The 26,767-nt window shown below is 44.7% G+C and overlaps 2 protein-coding genes and 2 non-coding genes across 4 annotated transcripts in view; 1 reads left to right on the forward strand and 3 right to left on the reverse strand.

Annotated features, from left to right (window-relative positions):
* Positions 1-1,749: 1,749 nt before the first annotated feature.
* On the forward strand, positions 1,750-13,882 carry LOC119456746 (uncharacterized). The gene is made up of 6 exons (XM_049669064.1): positions 1,750-1,938; positions 3,752-3,882; positions 5,746-5,839; positions 7,335-7,487; positions 11,757-11,876; positions 13,679-13,882. Exons 1-6 carry the CDS (start codon positions 1,750-1,752, stop codon positions 13,856-13,858), a joined length of 867 nt encoding a protein of 288 aa, XP_049525021.1. The 3' UTR covers positions 13,859-13,882.
* On the reverse strand, positions 12,392-12,464 carry Trnav-cac (transfer RNA valine (anticodon CAC)). The gene has a single exon. It is a non-coding gene; the product is annotated as a tRNA-Val (tRNA).
* A 5,773-nt stretch (positions 13,883-19,655) lies between the features above and the next one.
* LOC119455649 (transmembrane protease serine 9) overlaps positions 19,656-26,767 on the reverse strand; it is a 58,481-nt gene continuing 51,369 nt past the window's right edge. The window contains exon 10 of the mRNA XM_049669065.1: positions 19,656-20,157. Coding sequence (XP_049525022.1) covers positions 19,996-20,157 — 162 coding nt within the window. The 3' untranslated portion in view covers positions 19,656-19,995. The remainder of the gene's footprint in view (positions 20,158-26,767) is intronic.
* Trnav-cac (transfer RNA valine (anticodon CAC)) lies at positions 23,619-23,691 on the reverse strand. Its single transcript has one exon. It is a non-coding gene; the product is annotated as a tRNA-Val (tRNA).

The raw sequence follows: 26,767 nt of genomic DNA on the forward strand, positions 1-26,767 counted from the left end.
ATATAATGTTATGTCTGTAAGTCGGCTTCGCTCGGATATTTTCCAAGTCCGTATAAACCTTGTAGAGCCTTAAAGAAAACAATACGGAACTTTAGGAAGTCAACATCTCTTTCCATGGTTCTTGCGCAGGACTGAACGCTTTCTACGCTCGTTTTCAAGCATGACCAGCTTTTCGAAAGCCCCATATGTGGGTGACGTTTCAACGCTGGCTTTCTTCGTGTTGACAATTCAGGAGATATTCGTTAACTGTGGCGAACCCGCATCAATTCCGACACTGTTTTGGCAGTGCATTGAGAAGAATACTGTTTCATTAGGTACGCTCCCTGAATTCTATGAAGGCCAGTCTTCCTCACAATAGCTCGGCTGCTATTGTTGATATTCGCACTCAACAGTATTTCACTGTGGTGAATTGTGTTTTTTATCAACATATGAAGTTCAGCGAACAGCAGTTGTAGTGTCATAAATAGGCATTAATATTTCTTGATAAACGACAGTTACCTGTTGATTGTTACAAACTTATTGTTCTTTGTCGTAATGTGTATTCCGGCATTTCTCAGTGAATCCCGGCTTAATGTATTTCTGAGTTCTGAACAGTATCATACGTCTGCAAGTACGAAATATGAAAACTAGCTTCGTATCAAATGAGAAACAAAAATCTAGTTTCTCAATAAACACCAGCCTTATATATTCCTCACTTGTGAATAGTATCATACCTCTGCAAGTATGAAATATATTTAAAAAATAAAACTAGCTTTGTATAAAAAAACGAGCCCGCACGATTATTCACGTTAGGCTAACTTCGACAAGACACTTTATTTTGTGCAGCCATTTTGTATTTGTTTGCAACAGACCTTTCACCTTTTCACTGAATGTACAAAATCCTAGTCATGATCCTTTAATTTTTTTTTTTGCTACTGGCTGTGTACATTAATTATTGTGAATGACATTTTACGTACATGCTGCTGCTGATGATTGGAAGTCATTGTTATTGGCCGTGCTCGGATTTTCAGGGCTTAGAACTTTACTACTAAATCAGGAAGGAGCCCTCATTTCCTTTGAATTATAGTCCTGAAACATTTCTCGTTCTTTTGACAGCTGCGTTCGGAATTAAACTTCAGAGTGGCTGCGGCAAAGCCTGATTAAAGTGAGAAATTGTTGTTCAGTCCTCACTGGTTTAGTCGGTGCTTGTCCCGAAGGCGCTCTTTGAAGTTTACCTTTGTACACATCACTGATAACGCTCGTTTCCTTAATGTACTCTTTGCTGCAACAAGGAGCTGTGTGTGTTGGTTATTCCTTTACCTTCGGGTACACCCTGTTTAGAGTAGTTAATCAACATGAGCATGCGAGAAATACACGTGTGTGTATATCCGCTGGTTAAGACAACCTCACAGGCAGGGCCTGTTTCCATGAAGGGGGTGAACATGTGAAGCTGCAGTCCTTTAACGAGGCCGCTACACATTTTATTCATCATGAAAAGCAGCTAAATGTATTTGATACACAAATTCCAAACCAAACCCCCCCCCCCCCCCCCCCCCCCCGCCCGCCTTTCCCTTTTATCAATGTCGACTATGGACTCTCCGTTGTGTTTCCCGCACTTAAAACCAGAATTTTGAGACGTCGTATCTGAGTATATATATATATATATATATATATATATATATATATATATGATACGTTGAACATTACAGAGTTAACGCGTTTTGCTATCGCACGGCCATCTCCGCAGATCGATTGGAGAAGTTTATTCGGATGCGGAAGCAGAGCAACGTGACCTTCATCGTCTCCTTTGATGCCGACGATCTTCTGAGGAGACTCCTTGCGCACAGGTCCTCGGAGCACATGCAGCTCTTCGCGAACAACGTACGCGTCTTTCTGCGCTTCTACGACTTCGACGGTTTCGACATTTACAAGATTCATTTCACCGTTGAGAACCAGGACGTTTGGACCGAATTATTAAAGGCGAGCTCATGCTGAACGTATTCTATTGATCTTTAAACTAGCTGCGCTATGGTCTGCTATGTCGCGATCGTCAATTCGCAAATAATGATGCGAAGTCACGAAGTCGCTGTGAAAAGACATTCTGGCGGGAAAGGTGCGTTCGTGGCGGCGCCGATGAAACATGTCCGTATTGGGCAGTGCGTACAGTCAGCGAAACCTCTGGATTAGTGAAATTGTTAAACATAAGAGCGCGATTTCACAAAACGCCGAAAATGTTGTCATGCGAGTTTTGTCGTTTTCAGCACAGATCATGCCTCACGTACATGACGTCAATGAAATTGTACCCTACATTGTAGTTTTCATACGCTCAAACCCCTTCAGGCCCGAATAGCGTATAAGCAACTTGTGCCGAACGCAAGGCGCTAAATTGTGGCCAGATATTTAAAACGAAAAGGAACGCATATGGCTTCATTGGCAGCGGATTCTGATCGTGGGACCCATTCAAAAGGTATATGCTTGTTAAATGGTTATGGTAGCTATCGCACTTAGGCAATCGGTCACAGAATAATTTAACCAGAGATAGTTAAATTATGGCATTTTTTGCACTCGCACGGCAGCAGCTTATCCGCAGGGCGCCATTTACACCGAGGCTAAATACACGTTAATGACATCTTTGTTTAATGATTTCAGGTTGTCCTTAACAGTGCTACAGCCTTGGTGTAATACGGAAGCTGAGAGATAGAGAGAGAGAGAGAGACAGAGAAACAAAGAGTTCCCTTTTCGTTTTGGTAGGGAGGTTAACCAAGAACGTGCCTGGTTGGCTACCCACAGAAGCTGAGCATTACTACAAATATCGATAAGCTGCAGTGGCGGCAGTTAGGCTCGGTTATCGCCATTAAAGCGCTTTTATTTTCACATCTTAGCTTTATAGCAGTTTACGTGACCTTCGGGGCGTTACCGGAAAGCCCTACAGGCTACAGTGCTCAGACAAACATGCTACAAGACATGTGCGCGACTAACAGCCGTCCGTGCACTGACAGCGAAATGCTCATCTATTCATTGCAATGTGTTTTACAAGATTCGCCAGTATATATGTAAACGTGCCATATGTACTTAAAATAAATCCAATAAACGTAACGATAGATATAATTTTCTGTTTTTGCATTTACTCGGTGAGCCTGCTGTAAGTTTTTCACAAGTTCGAAATTCTTCTCAGGGCACCAAATCGTTTTACAGTAGTGTCTTGGTGTTCCCACCAGATAAAAGGTTTAGGTAAAATTCAAAGTTTTAGGATAATGAAATTCGGGTTATCTGTATCGAAGCTCGTAGTCTACGATTGACTGTTCTGAACAGTGGTGCTTTGAAAATTCGTGGCGCTTATTGTGCGTTGCAATAGAGTCTCACTCGGCAGGTTCTATTGTGTGAGCTTGCCGCATGAAAATTTATTTCACTTGGAAGCCTCACATCGCCTAGACGCTTGTCAGCGTAATTTATCATTACCTTGTCTGGAGGAGCATAGTGTATTTGTTAATGTTCATGTGAAGTCTGACGCTTTCTACGTCTAGGTATCAGGATAGGACAGTTATGGTTTTATCATGCTCACCGTAACAAGCTTCGCTTCCTGTCACGAAGGTTAATGGGTCAAATTTAACTGACGTATCTCGATTGAGAAGCTCCATCACTGGGTTTACTTATTGCCAATCTGGCTGAGTAGCTTCGTGGTCTGCATCCGATGATGTCGTCGCACGAAATACTGTGGAGTTCTTAAGATTTGTATTTCGCTTTCAGCCGTGTTGTCGTGAACCCGGTTTAGTATATATGGGGGAACTTGTCTTTGGTGCAGATACTCAACAAGGAGCTTGTTTCTGGCGGCGAGTACCTTTTGTCCGTCGGCTTCACATACGACGATGAAGTCCCGCCTGAAGGACTGGCTGAAGCACTCAAGTGAGCTGCGTACAATAGTGTAGTTTAGTTATGAAAAACAGATATTGTGGCGAATAGGATAGTGCTTGTTCCTGCTGTTTAATGGTAAAACGTATTGAATAAGTAGGATAAGTATAACGGAAGTAACACTTCGTATTATCGCTCCAAATAGCTCCAGAGACTGTGGTTCATAAAAGAAGCCCTTTTTAATTTTGACGCATGTATTTTCAAGTTGTATGAACTTTACCACTATCTTCTCGCGCGTAAGAGGATGGCACTTAGTAAGCATTAAGAAACACTTATAAGATATTTCAATTGGGTACTGAAATTTGTCGCGAAACTCTTGACCTGGCGTCATCGACAGCATTCGTGATTTCGTTACACAAAGGAAGATTTTCTGTCGTAGAGCAGCAATAAAGCTGGGTGAGACCAGGTTGCTCATTAATAGGGAACAAGAGTGCTGCGTGTACGTGTAGCGGTCGCAGCAATCCTCGTAACGGAATGAGCCAGTGTATGATGACGTCATGACGCCTCCGCTATCTGGGCACCGAAACTAAAACTTGTACCTTTCAAACAAGTATTATAGTAAATTACTTATTAAACTCTGAAACTTGCCAGTATATTATTTAGCCTTTAGAGGGTTTAACCCTTCGTTATTGCATAGAACCGACAAGTTGAATATGTTGTTTAAGTACTGCATTAATATTTTCTGAAACGGTAGTCTTGCTTCCTTCGTAATTTCAGGCGGATAAGGGCGTGGGCTCTATGGCATCAGCAATCTGCAGCACCCACTCTACGTTCATTTATCTGATGGCAAATTTTACTGGTAGATCTGAAGCAGCCATCTGCATCTTTGAGCGAGAGCTTTGACTTCGCAAATATAAATGTGCCAGTGGAAAGCGAACATTTAGATGCCGTATCGTCGTGGACATTGCGAAGCAAATTAGCTTTCAGAAACGGTATCTAATTTCCGCTCAGTCTACATTTTCATGCTTATATAAGGGTGAGGGCAATTTTGGAGCTGTTACTTCCGTTATCCATGTACATAGTGTTAGAAATTCTAATCAGAAACGGCCACCTTAGTTGTAGTAGCGGGCCTTCTGTATGAACCAGCGTTGACATAATTAAGTGCAAGCAACATGAAAAAGAAAAAAAAAAAAGACGGAAGAAAAGCACGTGTTGCAGGCTGATGTTTCTGCAAAATTCTTAAATCAGACGTAGTATTCGTATCAAAAGATGTAAATGAGGACACGCGATCTTGAAGTTTCGGTTGAATCCTTCCGTAATGGCGAAGAAAGTTAAGGAGTGCGAGCTTTCGCGAAAAGATGAGTGGAACGCACGAACCCGCTCCAGGCCGATCTCGTATGAAAAACGAATTATCTGCCCCGGAGAAAAGAAAAGAAGAAAATCCCTTTCAGATGAATCAGTGGAATTCATCGAGAGCTATGATTATGGTCACTATCGCTGTCATGTTTATATCTTCCCAACTTTCCCCACTGATTCGGACGTGAATGTATTATCTCTCCCTGTACACAGAGGGTGATCAAGGGTGACTTTCAATTGAAGTTACAAATGCAAAAATTCTCGGGCATTTTTATTTAGGTGCACGTTAAAGAACCAGGTTGGTCAAAATTCATTGTGGAGTCCCCCACTACAGCCTGCCTCATAACCCAGAATTTATTCAATTGAAGTTACATAACACTTTCGTTGTTAATGCAACGGAATCGAGTCAAACGAAGGAATAGACTGACAGGAGTGTCTTCTCCTTGGCATCTAACCATGGCGAAATGATATGGTCTGTGTGAGTACTTGCATACGTCCCCGATGCGACGACAAAATGGAGCACATGCAGCGTTGAGATATCAGAATTTTCCCACCTCCCAGGCACGCGACATTCTCGAACCTGATCACGCACGTTGCTCCAATAGACATCTGGAACTCGACGGTGGCCGAACCGCCCAACCACTTTAACAAATTGGTGAGTAATCGCACGTGATGAAGCTATGCCGTCAACGACGTCGTTGTTACGTTATGTGCTTGAGAACGGCGGTGACGACCATCACAGCGTGTCTCAGCCGATGCGTGCGGTGGTAAATTTGACATTGAAAGGACATGAATCCCTATTGTTGGCTTGTTCATGCTTTAAAAAAATGTCACAGTTTCGCCCTAAGGGCGAAGCAATGAATGCGATAGCAACACAGCAATGTCATACGATGTAATGTGAGCGGCTTTGGTAGCAATATAAATTGTAGTAAACATGAGCTGATTAAGTAAGCAGGTGTGCTGCGGCGTAAGTAGACCGACATGAAGAGTGACTCGATGACCACGAGAAGGCGCGTGTGAAACGGTGGTGTTGATGAGAAGCGCTTCCCGTGGGCAGCGCATGCGAAGGGACACACCTGTAGCACCGCACTGCCGATCCGGGCAGCATTACACGTGTAGCGTGCGTTGGAAAATGTGGCCCGACTATTACTAACTGAATGAACAAGCGTGGTGTGAGCGCGCACAAACAAACATGAATAGATCACACTGAATGACTGCAGACAACGACTGTCAAAACGCTGGCAGCAAGCCCATACGCTGGAGCGGGCGAAGGTACGTGCGGTCTATCGCTTCAACAGAAACTGAGCGGCGAATGCACAGTGCATAAAGGTCAGAGCCGTGTGGAGATAAGAGACGGTGCGGTCGAGCGACGAGCGCGGTTGTTGGCAGAGTATAAGTGCGCTAGAAGAACGATCGAAACACAAGAAAGAACTAGTGCTGAATTTCAACTGCGGTCGCATTCGTTGTCGGTGACTTTCCGGGGTATCGCTTCAGTACAGTGTTGACAGGCTAAGCAATCTGAAGTAGGCTCGACGAAAATGAGTGACACACCTTCCATCGGGATAGTTTTCACATCGCATAGTAATCCAGTGCATTGACACGATGCCCGTTGCTGCCGTGAGGCGTCGCGCTGGATGCTACTACTGACAAAACCGAAATGTTTCTTGAAAGAGAACGGTCGAAAACAGATTGGACGCTTTTTAGGTGCCGAAGAAAGTCGGGCACAACTGGCATTGGCGTGCACTGAACTTTCAGGTCAATTTCGTACTTGGCTAACATTATAATGGAAGCTCAGAGTTCTTGTGTCTTCCCGCCTATCATCTCCTCCCTCTCTTCTTTTTTTTTCCGCTGTACCTTATGTGCAACCGCTGTGAGTTGGTTTAAACGGGCATGGTGCACCAGCATGAAAACACTTCATCTCTACTCGAACGATTCCTGTGGAACTTTAAGTTTGTACCTTACCTGCTGACACTATAATATTATCGTTTCGAAAAAATCATCTCGTGCAGCTTTCTCTTCGCATTTTAGAGCAACGGCGAATAAAATTGCTGACGCTGAGATTTTTCTTGTTTTTTTAGTACAACTCGTACGAGTATGCAGTACACATAAAGGTCACAAGATTTGGGCTTGGACCACCATTCTCTGCGCAGAAACATGAGATCGAAAGAGTGCAGGCGGTTCGCAAGCTGCAGCCCGACCACGTGATGTGCTACACGCTGACGCTATGCATCGCGCACTACGTCGTGCTCGAGGGCACGCCCTTCGAGCCAGCCCGTGGGGAGTTCTTCAACTTCCATGAAATGGTGAGCGAGTGCGTCGCCCGCATAATCCAGGCTTTCTTAACGAGTTCCATTAAGGACGGAGTGGTGGGATCATTCGCTCAATCCAGGTCGGTGTCGCCTCTCGGAACCGTTGAGTCTCTTAGGAAGGTTAGTCGGTGAGGTTCTTGACTGCGTTTTGTTGATTTTGCGCTCAACCCCAAGATGTACTTTCCTTCAGCCTGGGATTACCGACTCCCAATACACGCACTGTGATTCGTTAAACCTTCTTGGATTTCAATTACTGTGTCACATGGGCGGTATTTGCTGTTTGTGTATGCATACTGTTGTGCGCATGCGTGTGTGTGCGCGTTTTCCTGTTCGTGTGTTCTTGCGGTTGGGCGGGTCCTTGTGCGTGTGTGTGTGTATGTGTGTGTATGTGCACGCGCACTTTTGACCCTTGACGTTTGGTCGATTGGTTATTTATGTAAAGGCAAATGACATCGGAAATTCCGAGAAGCGATAAGACGCTGCCACAACTGCCCGATTAAAACACGCATTAAGCAGCCGTTTGGCTGCTCTGCGCGTAGTAAGGGTATCGCAGAGGCAACGTCGCGTCGCCACGGTCCCATAAAAAATCGTATCGATTTCTCATTTTTCGCCGCCAACCGCGGCAAATTCGGTAGGCAAATGATATTTGAAAAAAAAAAGGACGCCAAAAAGTTCAGGACGAAGACCTACTTTAGAGTGACTTATTTTGCAACTTTGACCGCTCGTATTTGTAACAGGCGAGATGTTACAACGACAAAGCTTTGCTCACGGAATCATGTGTGGTTACGGACGGACACCTAATGCCGCAAAAAAACAAAACAAAACAAAACAAATAATGAGTGTTCCATCGCGCTTGACGATATACTTAGAAATCGCATTCCTTGTTGTCAGGAAACGGTGCAGACGTGGTTTTCTGGTTCGAACGAATGTATTTATATAGGAACTTGTTTTTGTGCAGATAACTTCTCTTTTGACCGTCCTCGTAACGGGCCTCGGAGTGAATGCCATCCATCACGGGGATCAAAATGCTTGTTGCATGAATGAAGATTCTCTTGAGAGAAAGGCCAACGGGGAGAATTTTATCACACAGCAGTAAACTGCACGTTTTCGCTATAGTTTGCTATGAAGTAGCGCTGATATATTTCTGCCGCTTAGAAAAAGAAGGGTTTGTTATTCCAGTGTCCAATAACGTTCAGCGATTGACGCAGAACGGCGGACATGGGGGACGAGAGAAGGACCTTAAAGGCGATCGATAACGCATTGATTTAACTTTCTTCTTCTGTAGCTGTGCTTGCTGAGAATACATGTATTTGCTGCAAGAATGACAAAGATAACACCTAGCGCTTTTAAACTAATTCAGCGATTGACATGAGGGCATATACTCAACTTGATTAAGCACATTGCGCCACCTTTGAGTGTAATCATGGCTATATACAAGCTTTCCTTATTTATATATAGAGGGTTATGGGAAGGAACCGCTGTTTCGTATGAAGTAAAAAAAAAAAAGAAAGAAAAGCTTGCACTGCCGCAGCAGTGCGCAAGGTATTAGCTGTCACGCCCCGTTGATGGCAATGGCACAGTCGGCTACGCCCACTTGTCACGAACGTTGGCCATGATCGGTGGCTCTCAAGTGGCAGCTCCCAGCGCTCTTGCCGGCAACAGTGCGGCTCGAGCCTTATATTGGGGCCGGTTGTACGTACCTTGCACCTCTTTCGTACTATTATCCATCTTCCCGTCCATCCGTCATGAGTGGGAACCGCGGCTCGAGCTCTTCTGAGCGCCCGCTTACAGTGCGGCGGCAATCGATATAGCTTGAACAGCCTTTTGCTTCACGTTATTGTATAGTTCTCTCAGATTGTCGCAGCTGCCCCATGTCGGTGTATTAGCGCGGCCATAAACGGTTGTAGGCTGTCCAGTTGTGACGTGCGGGGGCGTAGTACGCAGTGGGTGCATTAACCTTGTAGCCCAACCTTCCACTCCCAACTCCTGAATGGAGGCGACATATACAAATGTGTCGCAGCGTGACATGTGTCTGCGTAGGAATTCCCGGCCCGACCAACGTGGAGGCTATCGCTCAGCTATGATATTGATGGGAGCTCTGTCTAAACATGAGAAATCTGAATCAGTCACCGTGAACAACACGGTAATGAAAATCGGACTAGAGCGTCAACAGTTATACGATGCTTCGATCGGACAATTCATTGAGCTGCGGGCAACACAGGTATAATATTGGGCTCACCGCCTTTCTTCGTGAGATTTGTAATATATATATATATATATATATATATATATATATATATAACCTTTTCTGATGATTGTGCAGGCGTACATGCTTTATTTATTTATTTGTTTATTTGTACCACTACCCTCTAAGGCCAGAGGCATTATAGATGGGTTTGGTACAAGATATGGTACATAGTAAACAACAAATGCAGTCAGGAAAGAACAAAGAAAAAAAGAACGATGTGAAATACAAAATTTTCCTACTATATACAATATTAGATGTCTCACGAAACACACACATAAAAATGCGAAACGTTTCTAGTTATACAATGTTGGCTAAAGTTTCACGAAAAGGAGCGCTACCACAATATCAGCAGGAAGGTGGTTCATGTATAGACGTGCGAGGCAAGAAAGATTGAGAAGAATGCGTTGTGTGACATAGATCAGTCCTAACTTTATGACAGTGATCATGCACGATGAGATACATACTGTGGTCTTGTAAATAACTGTTGATTTAGTGTAAGATGATGAAAAAGCCTGTGAAATGTATAATGAAAGTGCTGCGGGGAGCTTTAGTATATTGTGTTTCTGCGTGCAGTTGACCGTCCGTGAAAGTCGTAAGGCTTGGCCTCACTCGAACTCGGGATTCACTTCCTCACTTGCACCGTCATATTAGTTATTTAATATGTCAGTTAGAAAGCATCCATTTAACGATGTATGACATCACAAATCAACACGGTTATTCACAGAACCGCTCGTACGCAAGAGCGGTTAGTCAATAAGCTTGTGAATTTAAATTTGCCAGTGTTGGTGAAGGTTAAGGAAAAGGTGAACTGTCACACCGGGAGTAAATCAGGAAAGGTATATAAATATATGTTACATGAAGTTTAAAATAGAAGCAATGATATAAGAATATAAGAATGTTACGTCCGTCCTGGTCTTTTTAGCGCTATTTAGTATCTCAGTATGACAGACCAACCAGCCCGAACTACCGCCTTATAGCTAAGACATCCGCTCAATGGAGAATGGTTCCCGCGAACGATGGGATTCGTCATTTCAGCACCTGGTTCACAGTAAGCCGCTTGCTTGTTCTGTGCGTTGCAGGTGATACCCACGTAAACTTGGCAGCAGTGGGCCGAATCGACTCGTTGGAGTAGAACTTCGCCTGTCGCGTTGAAGGAAGCGGTAGTCGGTGGGACGGGGTGGACTTCGAGGCAGTGTATATGAACCCGTACGCAAACTGCAGGGTCGACGTGCTCGTCACGCATGAGAAGGCGCTAATGAATGCGGCCGAGTTGGACTTAGCTGACCGTTGACTTGGCAAATGAGCTCACGCCGAGAGTATCTGTATACGGAAGCTATATACACAATTGATAATCGATAATCACCATTTAATCAACCTTCTTGCTCTCGCTACTCGTGTCACTCAAATATTCTTGTAACTTTATTTAGGCGGCATTTTAACTGCAGTGTATCAAAATGTGATAGCTATTAAAGCCTAGCACTGCCGCCACATCGGGTCTGTAATATACGGAAGCTTTGGCCCTAGGATAATGGGCGCACGTACCTTTCTGGGCGTCACACACTAGTATGTAAACTGAAGAGGACTACATGATATAGTTGTACAAACAAGTAGTAAGCTATCGTAGTGTAGTGAACGCAAGCTTTTGCGTACACAACAATGTATTGTGTAAACAGCGCACGCGCACCTAACACTCGCTATGGTTGTTACACTGTTTAGTGAACCGTTAATCACACGCTCTATTAGAGCAGTCTGATGAACATACCCGAGAGCCGATCGGTTTATGAAATGCCGTCGCCTGTATTGACTGAAACTAAACCACTCAGCATGGCATCACAACGCGCCCGATTTCGACATTTACGCCTTGGCGCGGTTGTGAGCACAATTTCTAGTTTTACGCATTCATGTAACTCCTTCAATCCTATTTATCTTTGTTTTTAAGGTGCGAGCGGCTAGTGTCCGATGTGCACACACAAACGCACCCATGTTCACTGTGCCTTTTTCGCTCGTTAACGCAGTCATGCGACCGGATTTCCGAGATGGACACGGAGCATAGTAAAGCCGACGGCATGTCCATCGTGTCTGCTGACGGCAGCATCTACTACGCCTATGACACCACCACAACTCTGCTTGATAAGGTAAACTACGGCGAAGTGCCTACTGCTGTTCGCACTCTGTGCTGCATATAGAAAAACTTTGTCGATCGCTTTTCGTTTCTTGTCTTTCTTTTTTTTTTTCACACTCTCCTCCTCCCCTTTACGTTTTCTTTCTTTCTCCCTTCTTCCTCTTGAACTTCTTTGTCCTAACATATTATTATTATTATTATTATTATTATTATTATTATTATTATTATTATTATTATTATTATTATTATTATTATTATTATCATCATCATCATCATCAATTTTGTAGTTGTTGTCGTTGTGGCGTGGAGGGAGCTAGAAGTTCAAGTATGCAGTACTGATATTTTTTTTTCTATTCCTTATTTATTTCCGAAGGGCAATACACAGAAGCTATCTACACATTCGCATAAAAGCCGAATTCGTGCTCATACATAGTAGAATTGTCCTCGACGGGTTTACTAGCTGTTCGACAATAAGCAAGCGCGCTTTGTCATACGCAAAAAAAGTAAAAAAAAAAAAGAAAAAAAAACTGTTTCCGCCCGGGATCGAACCGGGGACCTTGCGCGTGTGAGGCGCACGTGATAACCACTACACCACGGAAACGGAGACGGTCGTTGCTCGCTCCTGATCTCGTGCCAAGTTCGGCGGTCCGACAAAGCGGTCTTTAGCAGAGCGTTTGTAGTTGGCGCAGAGTTGAAAGCACAAACGGCGCATACCTGTTCCAGGCGATTGTGTACTGAACGCTCGATTTCGACCAGTCGAATGTCAACCGAGAGAATGCTCTAAAGTGCTCGAAAGCGGTCGGAGAATGTACTGTTAGGTCAGGCGAACACTACCTTCATGTACCGTTAGTTTCACCACATTTATTGCGTCTTCACAATCACGAAATTTGCGCACGTGGAGAAAAGACTAAAGGACTCGGTGAGAATGTGGACTATATGCGATAACTCTGTACTGGAACGTCAGATACGAGTACATTAACTATTTGATGTCTAGCATATACGTAGAAGAAAGCTATCTAGGCCGGTATTTTGTAGCGATGCCTTTAAAGTAATAATGCCTTTTCGCGCTTATCGCGCTTTGTCAGTGGTCGGAGCGACGGTACGCTCGCGTTATCAACGGGATCCGCCGGCCGTGAGCGGTGGATGATAAGACTAGAGTAGAATAAGTCATAATGCCTCGCTACAAAATCGCGGCCCTGGCCACTCGGATAACATGCCCGATATCAAACATTGTCGAAAGCATTGAAAGAAGGGAACCCGCTCCTTGACGACATACTGTTACCGAGAGCAAGCACCCAGCCGTCTAGCTTACAATTCGCTTTGTTGGAACAGTTTGCGCGTAGTATTCGAACTTGCAGCACAGATTGAATTCGAAGTGTTTTAATTATAATTAATTGGGATTGTTTTTATCACTGATTTTGCCTTTGACGCACTGTGTTGGCGTGCGCTAATGCGCACAAAGCGCCACGAACAAATAGATTGACATCAGTGACGTCACGCTGACGTACCGGCTCAGGGCTTACGGCGCGAAATTAAAAAAAAAGTTGAATTTTGACGTTTATTTCCGCAAATAGGCAATCAATCTTTTACCTTGAAATGAACGGAAATTGACTTTTAAAGCATACTTTATCTGTATCAACTGATTTCTTGTTTCCCTGCTTTAGCGTTCCTTTAAAAAGTACCGCGGGTGGTCAAAATTAATCCGGAGTCCCCACTTCGGCGTGCCTCATTATCAGATCGTGGTTTTGGCCACCATCTCTCAACTCGTAAAATGTGTCTGATTTTCCAATACTGCGCACACTGCGAACCCTGCAGATACGCCAGTTGGACCCGCACGGTATGTGTGTCTCGCTGTTCGATGTTCAGTGCGACGACACGGAAGACTGCGAGGAAGGCCGTTACTCGAGGATCGAGGCCGTGAAGAAGGAAGTCGGCGTCTTGGATGCACAGCGAGAACTCATGCTCCAGCTGCGACTCCGTCACGGACATCTGTGAACGTGACATTCTAAGGAGATGGATTCTTCGCCGTGATAAGCCCGTCGCACTTTTTTTTTATTTATCGTTGGTTGTTCTGCCCTTGTTTGTCTGCATGTCGTATTGATCGTTTAACGTGCCAGCAAAAAAAAAAAAAAAAAGAATGCGTTATTGAATGTGCTTTGCTGTGATTCGCTCTGTATAATATACACCCTCTATTGACTGCTGACGTGGTGGCGCTGTGCAATTACTTTGCAAAGGGCCATCATTATCACCCTATTTAATGTCCACTTCAGGACGAAGGCCCTTCCCAAACATTTCCATGCATGCAAATTTTAAAATTTTCATCACACCGCCTTCCTCTGCCGTCCTCGACGGCATTTCCCTATACGCTTATCGTCTCAACGCATAGCATGACCCATCCAACACCGTTTCTTTCTTCCTAATCCCAACTATGAAACATTAAATACACCCATTTTCTGTATAATCCATGCCACTGTCTTTTTGTCTCTTAACCTGACGTCTGTGATCAGCCGTTTCACCGGGTCAATGTTTGAATGACTATGACTATGCGTGAATGACTATGAGATTAAGCCAAACGTCATATTAAGAGTCGCCTCGCTGAAGTCAGCACCAGCGACACAAGTGCGCGCTCAACCAACGCTGAGGCACGCTTATTGCAAACTACACAGAATTTGAAAACTGTTGCGAGATGGCGGCGCTGTCACTGCCACTGTTGTTTAAAAGTTGTATAGTGGCGGATTTTCAGCGGTATGTGATAGCGCTTTTTTTTTTTTTGAGCCACGTGACTGCATCAGCAAATGGAAACAAGCGCGGCCCATAGAAAACAAACGTGGAACTCTGATATCTTCTGAACTCTATCGGCAACCAAAAATTTGAATAGGATGCACTGACATCGCGTATCGACTAGGGCGGTGATGCACGTAACCAGTGTGACCGAGCAGGACTCTGCGCCAGTTGTTTCGCGTATGCGTTAAACCAGAACGATCGCAGTGATGCGCTCAAGGCTACTAATTTTAGATGCGAAGCAGCTTATGGTCGGGGCTAAATCACTCTCTCCCTCCCTCCCTCCATCCATCCGCCGTGCAGCGTCCACACCCGCACTGCGCATGCGCGTCCTCCTCCCCTTCCTCTCCTTGTCTCATCTTCTCTCCTCTCGGCATTCCTCCTCTCCTCTCCGACGCTCCTCTCCCCTATGGATTGCGCAACGAATGGCAACACCTGCGACTCCGCGCGCGATAATGCGAAGCAGCTTAGGTTAGAGGCGCGACGGTAGGCGCTGCATACTCCGCTGGGGGGCGCCACTGTAGCTTGCGGTATAATGACGCGCGGGCGCGCTCCTCTCATTCTCCTCCCTCAACGCCGCGATGAGTGCTACGGACAGCGTCAGCGTCAACGCCAGTGTCAGCGCCGTGGACAGCGCCGCGGAGAAGAGGGCTCGAGCCGCTGCCACGAAACGGCAGCGGCGACAGGCCGATCCCGAACTTCGGGCTCGCGAAGCCGAAAGGAAACCTCAACCTAACGGAAACGACGAACTGAAAACTAATGGGAACTTGAGTCGACCCCATGGCTGCTTCGCATACTACTCAGGGTTCCCCTACGGGAAGATGGTGTAATTTTTTTATTCTCTTTATTTCAGTCTATACATGCTCACTTGTTTCATTCCTTGTTTGTGAGCATTGCAGCGTGAGTTGAGTAATTATGAAATCCAACATGTCAGATAGCAGACTCGGTTCCCGGCAAAGGTTCTTACTCTTGAAAATGTTAAACCTTGACGCAAAACATCCATACCTAAGGAAACACGTCTTGCGGGATCTCTCATACATTTGGCGGCCTAGTTTGATGAAATCGTTTGTGAGTTTAAGGATTAATTGTCACAATATTGAAGTGCTTGTCAACCGTGACGATGTACTTAGTTCGCTGTTATAAGGCACTTTATATATGAGTTTTAGCGTGTTTATTTTTTCAATGTGACCAAATGATACGTACTAGTACTATTCAGGCGCCTTTTAAAGGTAGACTTTCTTATTTTAGCGGACATTCATGTAAGAAATGAAAATGGCAATGGTGAAAATTAGCGAGTGACCATGTCATATCTATATTAAAGGAGATTTAGACAACAGTTGTAAGTGACAATACTTTGTCTCCACTATCTTACATATCAACTCCTTTTAAGCGTTGTTGGCTGCTACTACTAAAAAGAGTACAGAGAACGTATGGCGCTAAACTTACCTTTTATCCAGTTGACATTAAGAGAAAGCGTATCCGATGACGACGACGAATATTGTTCGGTTGCAAAAGTTCAGCTGTAACCTTACGTATTGAAGTCCAAATTGCAGCCTGTAGGCTCGTTCATTGAGAAACCAATTGACGATGTAAATCCTTTCCCGCTATAGGATTTGTGACGGGAATGCTACATAACATAGATCTCTGGAGCAGTTGTCCTGCGACTGCTTTCCGCAGCCTTTCTGCCGAACACGTTAAGCTTCGGCCATTCTAAGAGGCTTAAGTTTATAACATTCGACAAAGGGAATTAACAAAAGCTGTTCACGAGGAGGGACATGTAACTTTGGCAGAGAGTGTATAGGGTAGTGATATTGGTGGACAACAGTAGTGCAGAATCTAAGGAATGTCACCGTGCGGTGCTGAAAGGCATTGTCTACGAGCACACTCGCTGGAGTGGAAATGTGCGTTCCCAATTTCGAAGCTGATGCATGCGCACTTCAAGGCTCAAGTAGGCAACCCGACGCCATCGATTTCACCATCGCGGAAGCTGGCGCTAAACCGGAATTTCCATCGGGCATTTCACACAGCCGTAGGCGGCAACTATATACGACCGCGCTGACTCTCAAGCGAGCCTTTCTTGCCTGAAAGGCTCAACTCTAATCTAGCTACGGCGGAGAAGGGCACTGTTGTAGCGAGATTTGAAACTCTATCTGGACGCGAACAATGTCGTGAAGTCGGTAACTTAGTACATGGCGTTTACTGTAACTTGGTGCCTAGATGTTTGGGGGCACACCTGACTGTATATATATCCGGTTGCCTAGCACTGGTCCACTCGCCCGCGCGTCCTAGCTGTGAAGATCGCCATTTATTTTGCTTCTGCGAGGTGGAAACTTATGTTTCGCGCTATTGTAAGGAAATTTTTTTTGCCTCCGGAAAGATGCTGCCAATGCAGCGCTGAGATATGGTTAGTGATAATTAACATGAAGCATGAACGTATTGATATTACTATGGCAAAGTAACATGCTTTAATTTCTTTGTGTGTGTGTGTGTGTGTGTGTGTGTGTGTGTGTGTGTGTGTGTGTGTGTGTGTGTGTGTGTGTGTGTGTGTGTGTGTGTGTGTGTGTGTGTGTGTGTGTGTGTGTGTGTGTGTGTGTGTGTGTGCGTGTGTGCGTGTGTGCGTGTGTGCGTGCGTGCGTGCGTGCGTGCGTGCGTGCGCGTGTGTGCGTGTGCGTGCGTGCGTGCGTGTGTGTGTGTGTGTGTGTGTGTGTGCGTGTGCGTGCGTGCGCGTGTGCGCGCGCGCGCGATGCACGCATTATGTATTTAGCAAGGTTGAGATATTAACCTTTTAAATATATAATACCCCAGTCACACGGGCATACCAAAGGTCCTTTGAAATTAGGGAGCACAGAGCTTTCAAAGGAACATTAGTTCGAGGGATAAGTGTCAGTGCTATAAATGGTTTCCAGTCTACGCTGAAGCCCTTTACAAAAACCGCAACGTATCCTAAAACGCAAATGTGACGGGGAACGAAAAAGGCTAACGACGCGCAGGAAAAAAAAAATATGAAAAAGAAAAATGGAAAAAAGAAGAAAAGCGAGGACACTTCGATGCGTAGCAGCTGATAACCAAATCACACATGACATCCATGTTGCGTCGACGTTGCTGATGGCGACAGGCCGTGCCGGCGCTGCTGTACCGGCGCATTCATGATTGAGATTAAACCGCTTTTTGAATGTTCCGAGTGCGCATGCATGTGCTGTACCCTACCGGCGAGCGCCGGAAACGTTCTGTACGGCTTCGGTGGTTCGTGCAGCAGACGACGCACTATGCGCTTGAAAGCTCTGTGCTCATTAATTTCAAGGGACCTTTGGTATGCCCGTGTAACTGGGGTATTACTGATTACATTTTATGTACGTTGTACATGAAATGTAGAATTTGCGAGCATTAGTGTCGCTTTCAGCTTTCAGGTCATTCCTATTCTTATTCAGGTTGCTTTTTATGTTGAAATATCATTACGTACGATAAGAGAAGCTGAGGGCGTTGCAAGTGAGTTCACATTTACACTGAAGAACAGCGCATCACAGTTAATGGTCCTGAAGATTCGAAGCGAGATTTTCCAGCGCGCACCCTACGCCACAATGAGCAGCCTATATTGCTGGAAATCTTTCACACAGCGAAACGCATTTGCACCTGCTGACATCTTGGTATTCACTAAATAATTACAAAGTTGTTTCGTTCAGCGCTGCATGAAGAGGGCCATTCGCTGTCTGAATGTAAAAATACTGTGAGCACAATATTCATCCTTCATCTTCTTCACCTGTATATAATAATCATCACTGTCAGCGTGATCTTCATTCAGCGCGTGGCTCAGCCGAATAAAGGCGTCGAGACAATAACTGTGCTGCTGCCTTTCAATGTGGTGGAAGTGCGGGGTACTTTCAAAGTAACTTCATTGCTTTCACGTAGCAATTGTAATGAAATGTTACCCTTACGACAAGATGATTTGTAAAGTAACACTAGTGCAGCGTGAAAGCACGAACCATCGTTACGTGCTCTTAGCTGTAATTGCAGTAGCCTTGTGCTTCGTCATGGCACTCGTACCATCATTTCACCGTTCTCCCGGTGCACATTCAAGCATGTATATCTGCTTTCGGTGCCTGTCAGGGACACATAATGCACGCCGTGCTTTATTCGAACGCATAAAAAATGTTTGCCTCACTTTTGGAGCCTCCATGCCGCGCATAAGGCCCCTGACGTCACGTCGGCCGCACCGCGTGAACAAAATTACTTGTCTAGCAGAATAACCACAGCAGCCATTCAATTACGCTAGAACATTAAATTTGCGTTTGCAGCTGTCATCGTTGTTCCTGTAACGACTTATTTGGTCCTTCCATGAATTCCTTCGCGGGGCTGCGCATCGTGGCACTAAAATTGCGGTGGTAGTCATCATTGTGCGTTGAGATGAACTGTGTTGAGCACAATGTGAAATCAGGCGACAGAGGTTCTTTGTAGTTGCGGTTAAAGCATAGCGTCCGATTACTTCATCCGCTTATTCAACGCATTATAGTATGGATAATTTCGATATTGTTATTTATGACATGTTCATTAAAAAATGGGAAGTACTAAGACCTATTCTGCCGCCATCGCGGCCGGCTTCTCTTTGTATATTGCTGAAGTCATCCTCACGGTTGTTAAGCAGTCAAGTCTGCATATGATGTTGCACGCGCACGCTAAACCGATGTTATCACGCACCGTATTGCGTAAATCTTCGTAATAGAAATGCTTTAGCCATAGCGCCTTGCCGCACGAAACGCGTCTTGTTGTATATGGCAAATTAAGTAAAATGAAGTTGGTAAAGAGGTAGAACATTACCTTATACTAGAGTATTGGCCTTATACACAAATTTCGCGCCACTAAAGCTCTCCAATGGCCGCCCAGAGTGCTCGAGAAGGACGTCACTAACCAAATTTAAATGAAGTGAGCCGCAGAGCAAGCTTGAAGAACCAGTCGCGGGCCATCAGTATACAAAGATAGTCGTCTCACTCACGCTTCCGCGATGCACGCAAATTTTCGTGCGCTGTTTTTTATTGACGGATGTGCCGCAATGGGCAACGTACCCACTGCTCTCCGCGTGCACCGGGCTGTTCGGCACAACCGGAGAGACGCTGGAGGTCACGCCTGCCGCGCGATGCATCGTTGAGCGGACAGGACGAGCGAATGCAGCAGCCTGTGGAGCCACTCCGCTGTATACGGAACACAGCCGACGACACAGCCTTCTCTTCTTGCAACACGCCGCACGTCGGCGGGCAGGCGCGTGCGTGCTTGTTGTCGACGGGAGGCGCGTATGCGACGGGAAACTGGTCTGAAGAGGCCGCAGGAGCGGAGGGAAGAGTGAACGCGGGCGGCGGTGGTCAGGGCCGGCTGTTGCGTCGTATCCAGTCGACGTACTCGCTGACCCTGGTGTAGACGCCCGGAAAGCCGGCGGCCGCGCATCGACTCCCGAACGAGACCACGCCCACGACGAGCCAGTGACGGTCCCGGTCGCGCACCATCAGCGGGCTGCCGGAGTCACCCTGCGAATGGCAACGCAAGACACACTATATATTGACACGCGCATGTATTTACCGTTTTTTTTTTTTTTTTTACACCGGCTAACCACTGTTACAGAGACGCGCCACGGGTTCCGAAGCATTTCTGAATGTTGTCGTCGATTCTGTAACGAAAGAATCTTGTCTGGTCGGCCTTGAATAGTGGTGTACCTCCTGGAGCGTACGCTAGCACCAGCAGTTACGCTGCAATGTACAATGAGTCATATCTATAAATAGCCGACGCACAATTGACCCGCGGGTAAGATTTCGTCGACCGACGACTGTGCTCGCCGCTATCGTCAAGCGTTGAATGTCACTTGTTTTTACGGGCACATGTTCGCACAATAAACAGTTCTATTCGTTACTGCAACGGAACGATATGCAAGATCAAAACGAGACCGGGAATATGAAGACTTGAATTAATAAACAGTGGTCGAAAAAGATACGAGCAGGCAACAAGGCACAAGAGATCTTCGTCAGGATCCTGACAAAGATAAGACTCTTTGTCAAAACGTGGTATCTTGACTGAGACATCCCTTCTTCGTCCCCACCCCCCCAAAGTACACACACTCTTGATTACTATGGCTGCCATGAAGTTGATTCAACCCCCCCCCCCCCTTTTTTTTTGTATGTTGGGGTGTGTCTTGTATCCACCCGGATTAGCGGGAGTTCCTTACATGGATTCGGTTAGTAGAGTCACTATAGACAACAGAATAGAGTCTAGAGGCTTGTTCCAGACTTCTCTGGCTATTTATAAGCATTTGCATTTATTTATTGGACGTCTAGAGAGAGTGTAGTTAACTCGTCAATTTTTTAGGTATACTTTTGTGATTCGTAGAGTTCCGAGTGGTTGTTTATATAAGTGGATTATGCATGTTAGCAAAAAAGACTCTAGTACATAAGACTATCTCTGTCTGTAGACAAACTATAAAATTCACAAAATACTGTCGCAAGAGGAAGCTTTAGCTCGGGGCCTCCGATGTAAGAACATAGGAAAGGACAAATCGTTTTTCTTGGTAACCAATGCTCCGATTTCCATCAGGAGGTTTACTGAATTTAAAAGGATACGTTAAAATTCAGTGACTGTACGAAGCGTAGTTTTTTAAATTTATGGTGTCATTTTTGTTAACTAAAATTGCTGAAAATTTCAAAATCCAAGGAACTCCGGTATCATGTTTACAACTATAACTCAGCACTAAGAGGCGATATCGCAATTCTATAAACGGCACCTAATAATACATCTAAAGTGGGCAAAATGTGCACCTCTACACCACTCTTTAATATACCGCGCATTTGTGAGAATGACTATTGCAAAAACACACTCTAAAAAGTTCACGTAAATTGTAAATTTATATATCAAATTTGTCCGCTTTAGGTGCTCCAACAGACTCAGTTTACACAACTGCATTATCTAGTTTTGGCGCCAAGTTATGTATATGTAAACACCGTGCTTTTAATTTGTTTAAACGAGTTCCAGAAAATTTTTGTGCAAAAAATTATGACCCTCTAAATAAAAAAAATGCTTCCTGCGGTCGCACGAATTGTCTTTCTCTCTCGAATTCAGCAAATTTCCTCCAAATTGGTCCAGCCGTTGTCTCATAAAAGCGCTTCTGCGTTTTACATATTTTTATATCGGAGTTGTACCCGACCTAAAGCTTCCCCTGAATCTTTTTGTCGGAGGTATAGACTTTATCTGAGAGGTCCCTCCGTATTCAGAAATGCATCTTAACTTTCTGAAGCCCATGCCTAAATGACCCAAGTTCTGAACGCTCCGAAGGAAATTCATTGAGCGTCCTGGGCATGTTGACGTCAGGCGTCACGCCAGGCTTCGAATTAAGATGCATTTCTGAATACCGGGGCTAGGCATAATTTACAAATAGACATTGCAGTTTTGAAAAGTGCGACTTATGGGAGGCTTAGAGAGCACAATATCAACACCCTGACTTGCCTCGATTTCTAAAATTGTGTTAAATTTGGACTCGCGGAATAATTGGTCTGTTCACGCATGTAATACGCTTTCTCCGCTCTACAACACTCTACCAAATGCTCATTGTGGGATTAAGACACCGCTCTTGTTGAGTTACAATGTTGTCAGCTTAGAGCATGAGTGAGCTATACTGGGCTGATTGGTACATCATTTTCAAAATCGAGTGATCCTCTGCACTTTTTATGATATATTTGGGCGATCAAATCGCAATTGCAGGAACGGTCAAATACTATGGAACTTCGCTGTTTTATTTTAAGCGCAAGACATTTTATTCGAAGCAGTTTAGCGTTTCCCTATTAAAGTATTTCTGAATGTCACATTTTATAAATAGTAGTGCTGGTCAAACTGACTAATAAAAGTTCTGATTAATCGATTCACTTTTATTCGCGATGAAGTTTCTTGGTTGCGATTGCTCTATTAAGATCGTATGAGCAAAATTAGGCTAGCCTCGGCAACGATGTCCCTCTGTACAAGAATCGTCCAGGAGCTCTGCACTTGAAGCCAGCAGGATAAATGGTCAAGTGAATACCCGCACCGCAGCTGAACTTACGACTGCTTTTAAGTCAGTTGGTAAGCATGCATGATGACGCCATTTCCAATCAAGCAAGATGTCGCTGACGTCATACCAAAGACAAATTTCGATTTAAATAGCCTGTTTTTTTTTTTTCAGCAAAGCTTACGAATCAAAATAATCGGTTAAGCTTTTGCTAGCTCACGCATGTAAACTCACAAGCCCGCTTAATCGATTAGTTACCAGAGTAAACGGTTCCCGTTAATCGAGATACAATTTTCGATCAGTGCCCAGGTCTAAAAAGTTTCAAATAACAAACATTGTATTAAACAGTTCATTGCTGCACTGCGTGTATCCTTTTCCTACTATCAGAAGCTTCACTGTAAGTCGAAGTGCTCTAAACCATTCTTCATTGAACAGAATCATTCTAAAACCGAAAAAGGTCTCACTATGCGAGGTTGCAGGTAAGGTCACAGACTCATGTACAAAGAGATCTAGTCTAATAGGAGCAGAATCTTAAAGTTAGTTCTAGGTCCGATGTGAGTTTGCATTAGCCTCTCGTGAACACAGCACTAAATTTTGCCGTGGTAATTGTAGGAGTTAACAACGAATTCGGGACGAACAGTGAACGCAAAAAAAAAGAAATAAATAAAAAGATGTTTCCGCCCGGGATCGAACCGGGGACCTTGCGCGTGTGAGGCGCACGTGATAACCACTACCACGCCCGGATCGAACCGGGGACCTTGGCGTGTGAGGCGCACGTGATAACCACTACACCACGGAAACCAGCACATGATACCACGCTCTCAGTCGGTTGCCAAGCCAGGGGTAATCCCTTGGACGGCTGCACACACACAATAGTCACTGGACGAAGTCTCTATGAGATAAATGTTAACCACGAATTCATGATGAACAGTGATTGCAAGAAAAAAGAAATAAATAAAAAGATGTTTCCGCCCGGGATCGAACCGGGGACCTTGCGCGTGTGAGGCGCACGTGATAACCACTACACCACGGAAACCTTTCTTTTTTTAGACTTTTTATTTCAGCAACCAGATACAAATGGGTGGTTAAAAATTGTCAGCCTACTTTGGTTGACATAAGGCATTAAAATTTCTTGATTTTTGACAGTTCATCAAATACGCTGATCCAGTGAGGTGGTTCAGCTTGTACTCGATACATATCGCGTATGTAGCACACATTTTCCACAAAATTCTCCCTTGCCGATCGCGCGTTAACATCAGCGTGTCTGACGGCCATACGTGTTCTCCACAAACTATGGAGGCCCAGTAGCATGATCATATCGTAATGTATGCCGTTTTCATTGTCTACGGGTAAGTATCTTATGCCAATAGGGATTATGGGTAATTCTTTTTTCAGCATTCTTTGCATCACATCCCAAAAAATATCGCGTCCCAACAATCTATGAACGCATGCTCAAGTGTTTCTGGCTTTTTGCACGGTAGACAATTAGTTGTCCATGGCACGAATATGCCCTTTTCAACAAGTCACGTTTTAACTGGGATAGTACTAGTGTGTAACTTAAAGAAGAATGACTTTGTACCAGGTTTCACAGGCATCCGCTTAACTCTTTTTAAAACATCATTTCCCGGACCTCCATAGCTTATAGATCTATACATGGGAACTGGCAACATGACATCAATCAAATCTTTATAAAGGATCTTTTTCGTTACAACACTTAGATACTCCAACGAGAATCGAGCCGTTAAGAATTGAAATGAGGCTACCACCTCCTTTGTATATCCCTTGACTCTTCCATTTAATTCGCTCACACTAGATACAATAAAATCTGGAAGCACACTTCTTAGTCGTACTTGCATCATTGAACGTAAGAAAGGGTTCTCCTGGTCCCTCAAGAACATGAAACGGGAAACAAGTTGCCGAACAAACAAGTGTGTGAGTCCAAGACCTCCCTGTCGAACAGACCGAAAGAAATTGGTCCGACTTACCCTCTCCCAACAGGAGCCCCAAATGTACATCGCGAACACCCTATGCATTTTCTGAACATTCGCACGAGACATGCACAAAAATTGCAGCACATACCATACTTTGGCCACTAAAAAAAGGTTACAGACAGTAGCCTTGGCAAACATGGATAGGTTTCGGCCCTGCCATCCTATCGCTTTCTCCCTTATCCTTGGCGTAACTTCGTCCCAATATTCTGCGCTCCTGTCATAATGCTCAAGGGGCACACCTAGGTAGTTTGCAGGGACTGTTGTCCATTGCAGGTTAGCAAAATGAGATGGCGTAATATCCCAGCGCCCATGCCAAAAGCCGACACTCTTTTCCCAGTTGATTTGACCCCCTGTTTGCTGGCAGAACTTTCTTGCAGTATTTGCGACTTCTTGAACACTTTGCCTATCACTGCAAAAAATCGCAATGTCGTCCGCGTATGCCAGAAGTTTCACTTGAGATGACTGAAGCTTAAAACCATTGATTCTTTCATTTTTAATGAGATTTAGGCAAAACGGCTCAAGATAAATGGCAAAAAGCAAAGGCGAAAGTGGGCACCCTTGTCTTATGGATGAGAGAACTGGGACAGCTTCACTTAGTTTCTTATTTACTATGATGCGTACCGAGGAATTGTTGTAAATCATTTTTAGCCCATCTATTATCACGTTACCTATGTTGGTTTGTTCAATGACAGAAAAGAGAACATCATGTGACACGCGGTCAAATGCCTTTGCAAGGTCTAACTGCATCATTGCAATTCGGCTTTCAAATGCATCACAGCACTCCAAAATGCTGCGGGCGACATGCACATTTGTAGTTATTGAACGCCCTTTCACACCGCACGTCTGATGCGGTCCAACTAATTCTGTAATAACACTCTGTATTCGCTTAGCTAAAACCTTCGTGTATATTTTATAGTCAGTGTTAGTAAGTTTTATCGGGCGGTACGCCTCTACAGAAAGCAATTTCTCTCGGTCGTCAGTTTTAGGAATAAGTATCATATGAGCAGTGCGAAAAGAGACCGGCAACGATTTTTCTGCGTACGCCTCTGTGATCATAGCAAGCAGAAAATGTGCGAGTTGATCTTTAAAGGCTTTATAAAAAGCGGCTCCCAGGCCATCAGGCCCTGGTGCTTTACTCACTGTCAAGTCATTAATTGCGCTACTCACTTCCTCCATACTGATTGGCCTTTCAAGTTGTTCCCGAGTGCTGTCATCTAACTTTGGCATTAAGTGTAGAAATTCATCACTGAGCTTACTTTTCGGCTTTCTTTCATTCCCGATTATGTTTCGGTACTGGTCAACAAAGGCCTGTTCAATTTTGTTCCCATCGGACGTTATTTCATTTTGATACCGGAGTTGCCGTATTTCGTTCCGAGCGGCATATCGCCTTTCGTCACTCAAAGCGCGTTTATTTGGCGTTTCGCCCATCCATAGTTTTTCCGCTCGCGCTCTTATCACCGCGGCTCTGTACTTTTGTGTTTCCAATGCTTCCAGGTGGTTTTTTACTTCACGTATGTCGATTGAGCACGACCCAGGCTTTGCAGCTTCCATGCACATCAAGAAATCAAGTTGACACTGCAGTTCTGTAACCTTCTTCTTTTCTTCGTATCTGAGCACCGTTCCCCTTTCTATCGCGATCATCTTGATCGTGTACTTAAAGTTTTCCCCACTTATTTCTGCTACTCGATGAATTATCGGCGGTCATTTTGGCAATTTCTTTTCTAACTTCATCAACAATTATGTTGTCTTCTAACAGCTTTACGTTAAATTTCCACAGATCCCAGTTAAATCGTGTTTTACTTTGCTTGCTCCCAAGTGTGACCATCACTAGGCTATGGTCACTAAATGAGACATGTTTAACATCATAAGAGCTGCATTCTGTCACAAACTCTAAACTAGCATATATTCTGTCCAGCCTCGCACTACTACCGCGCTGGAAATGTGTGAAGATAGGAGTAGAACCTCGCGACAACAACCAGCCAAGATCCTCTAATTGGTAATCCTCAATTAAAGCCTCTAAATACTTCGCACTCTTATCCCGAACACAAACATTTCTCGATCTATCTCCCGCCATGCACACACAGTTGATGTCACCCAATGAAATAAGGCGCTTGTCACATT

The sequence above is a fragment of the Dermacentor silvarum genome, chromosome 6 (assembly GCF_013339745.2).
Source record: "Dermacentor silvarum isolate Dsil-2018 chromosome 6, BIME_Dsil_1.4, whole genome shotgun sequence".
Taxonomy (NCBI): domain Eukaryota; kingdom Metazoa; phylum Arthropoda; class Arachnida; order Ixodida; family Ixodidae; genus Dermacentor; species Dermacentor silvarum.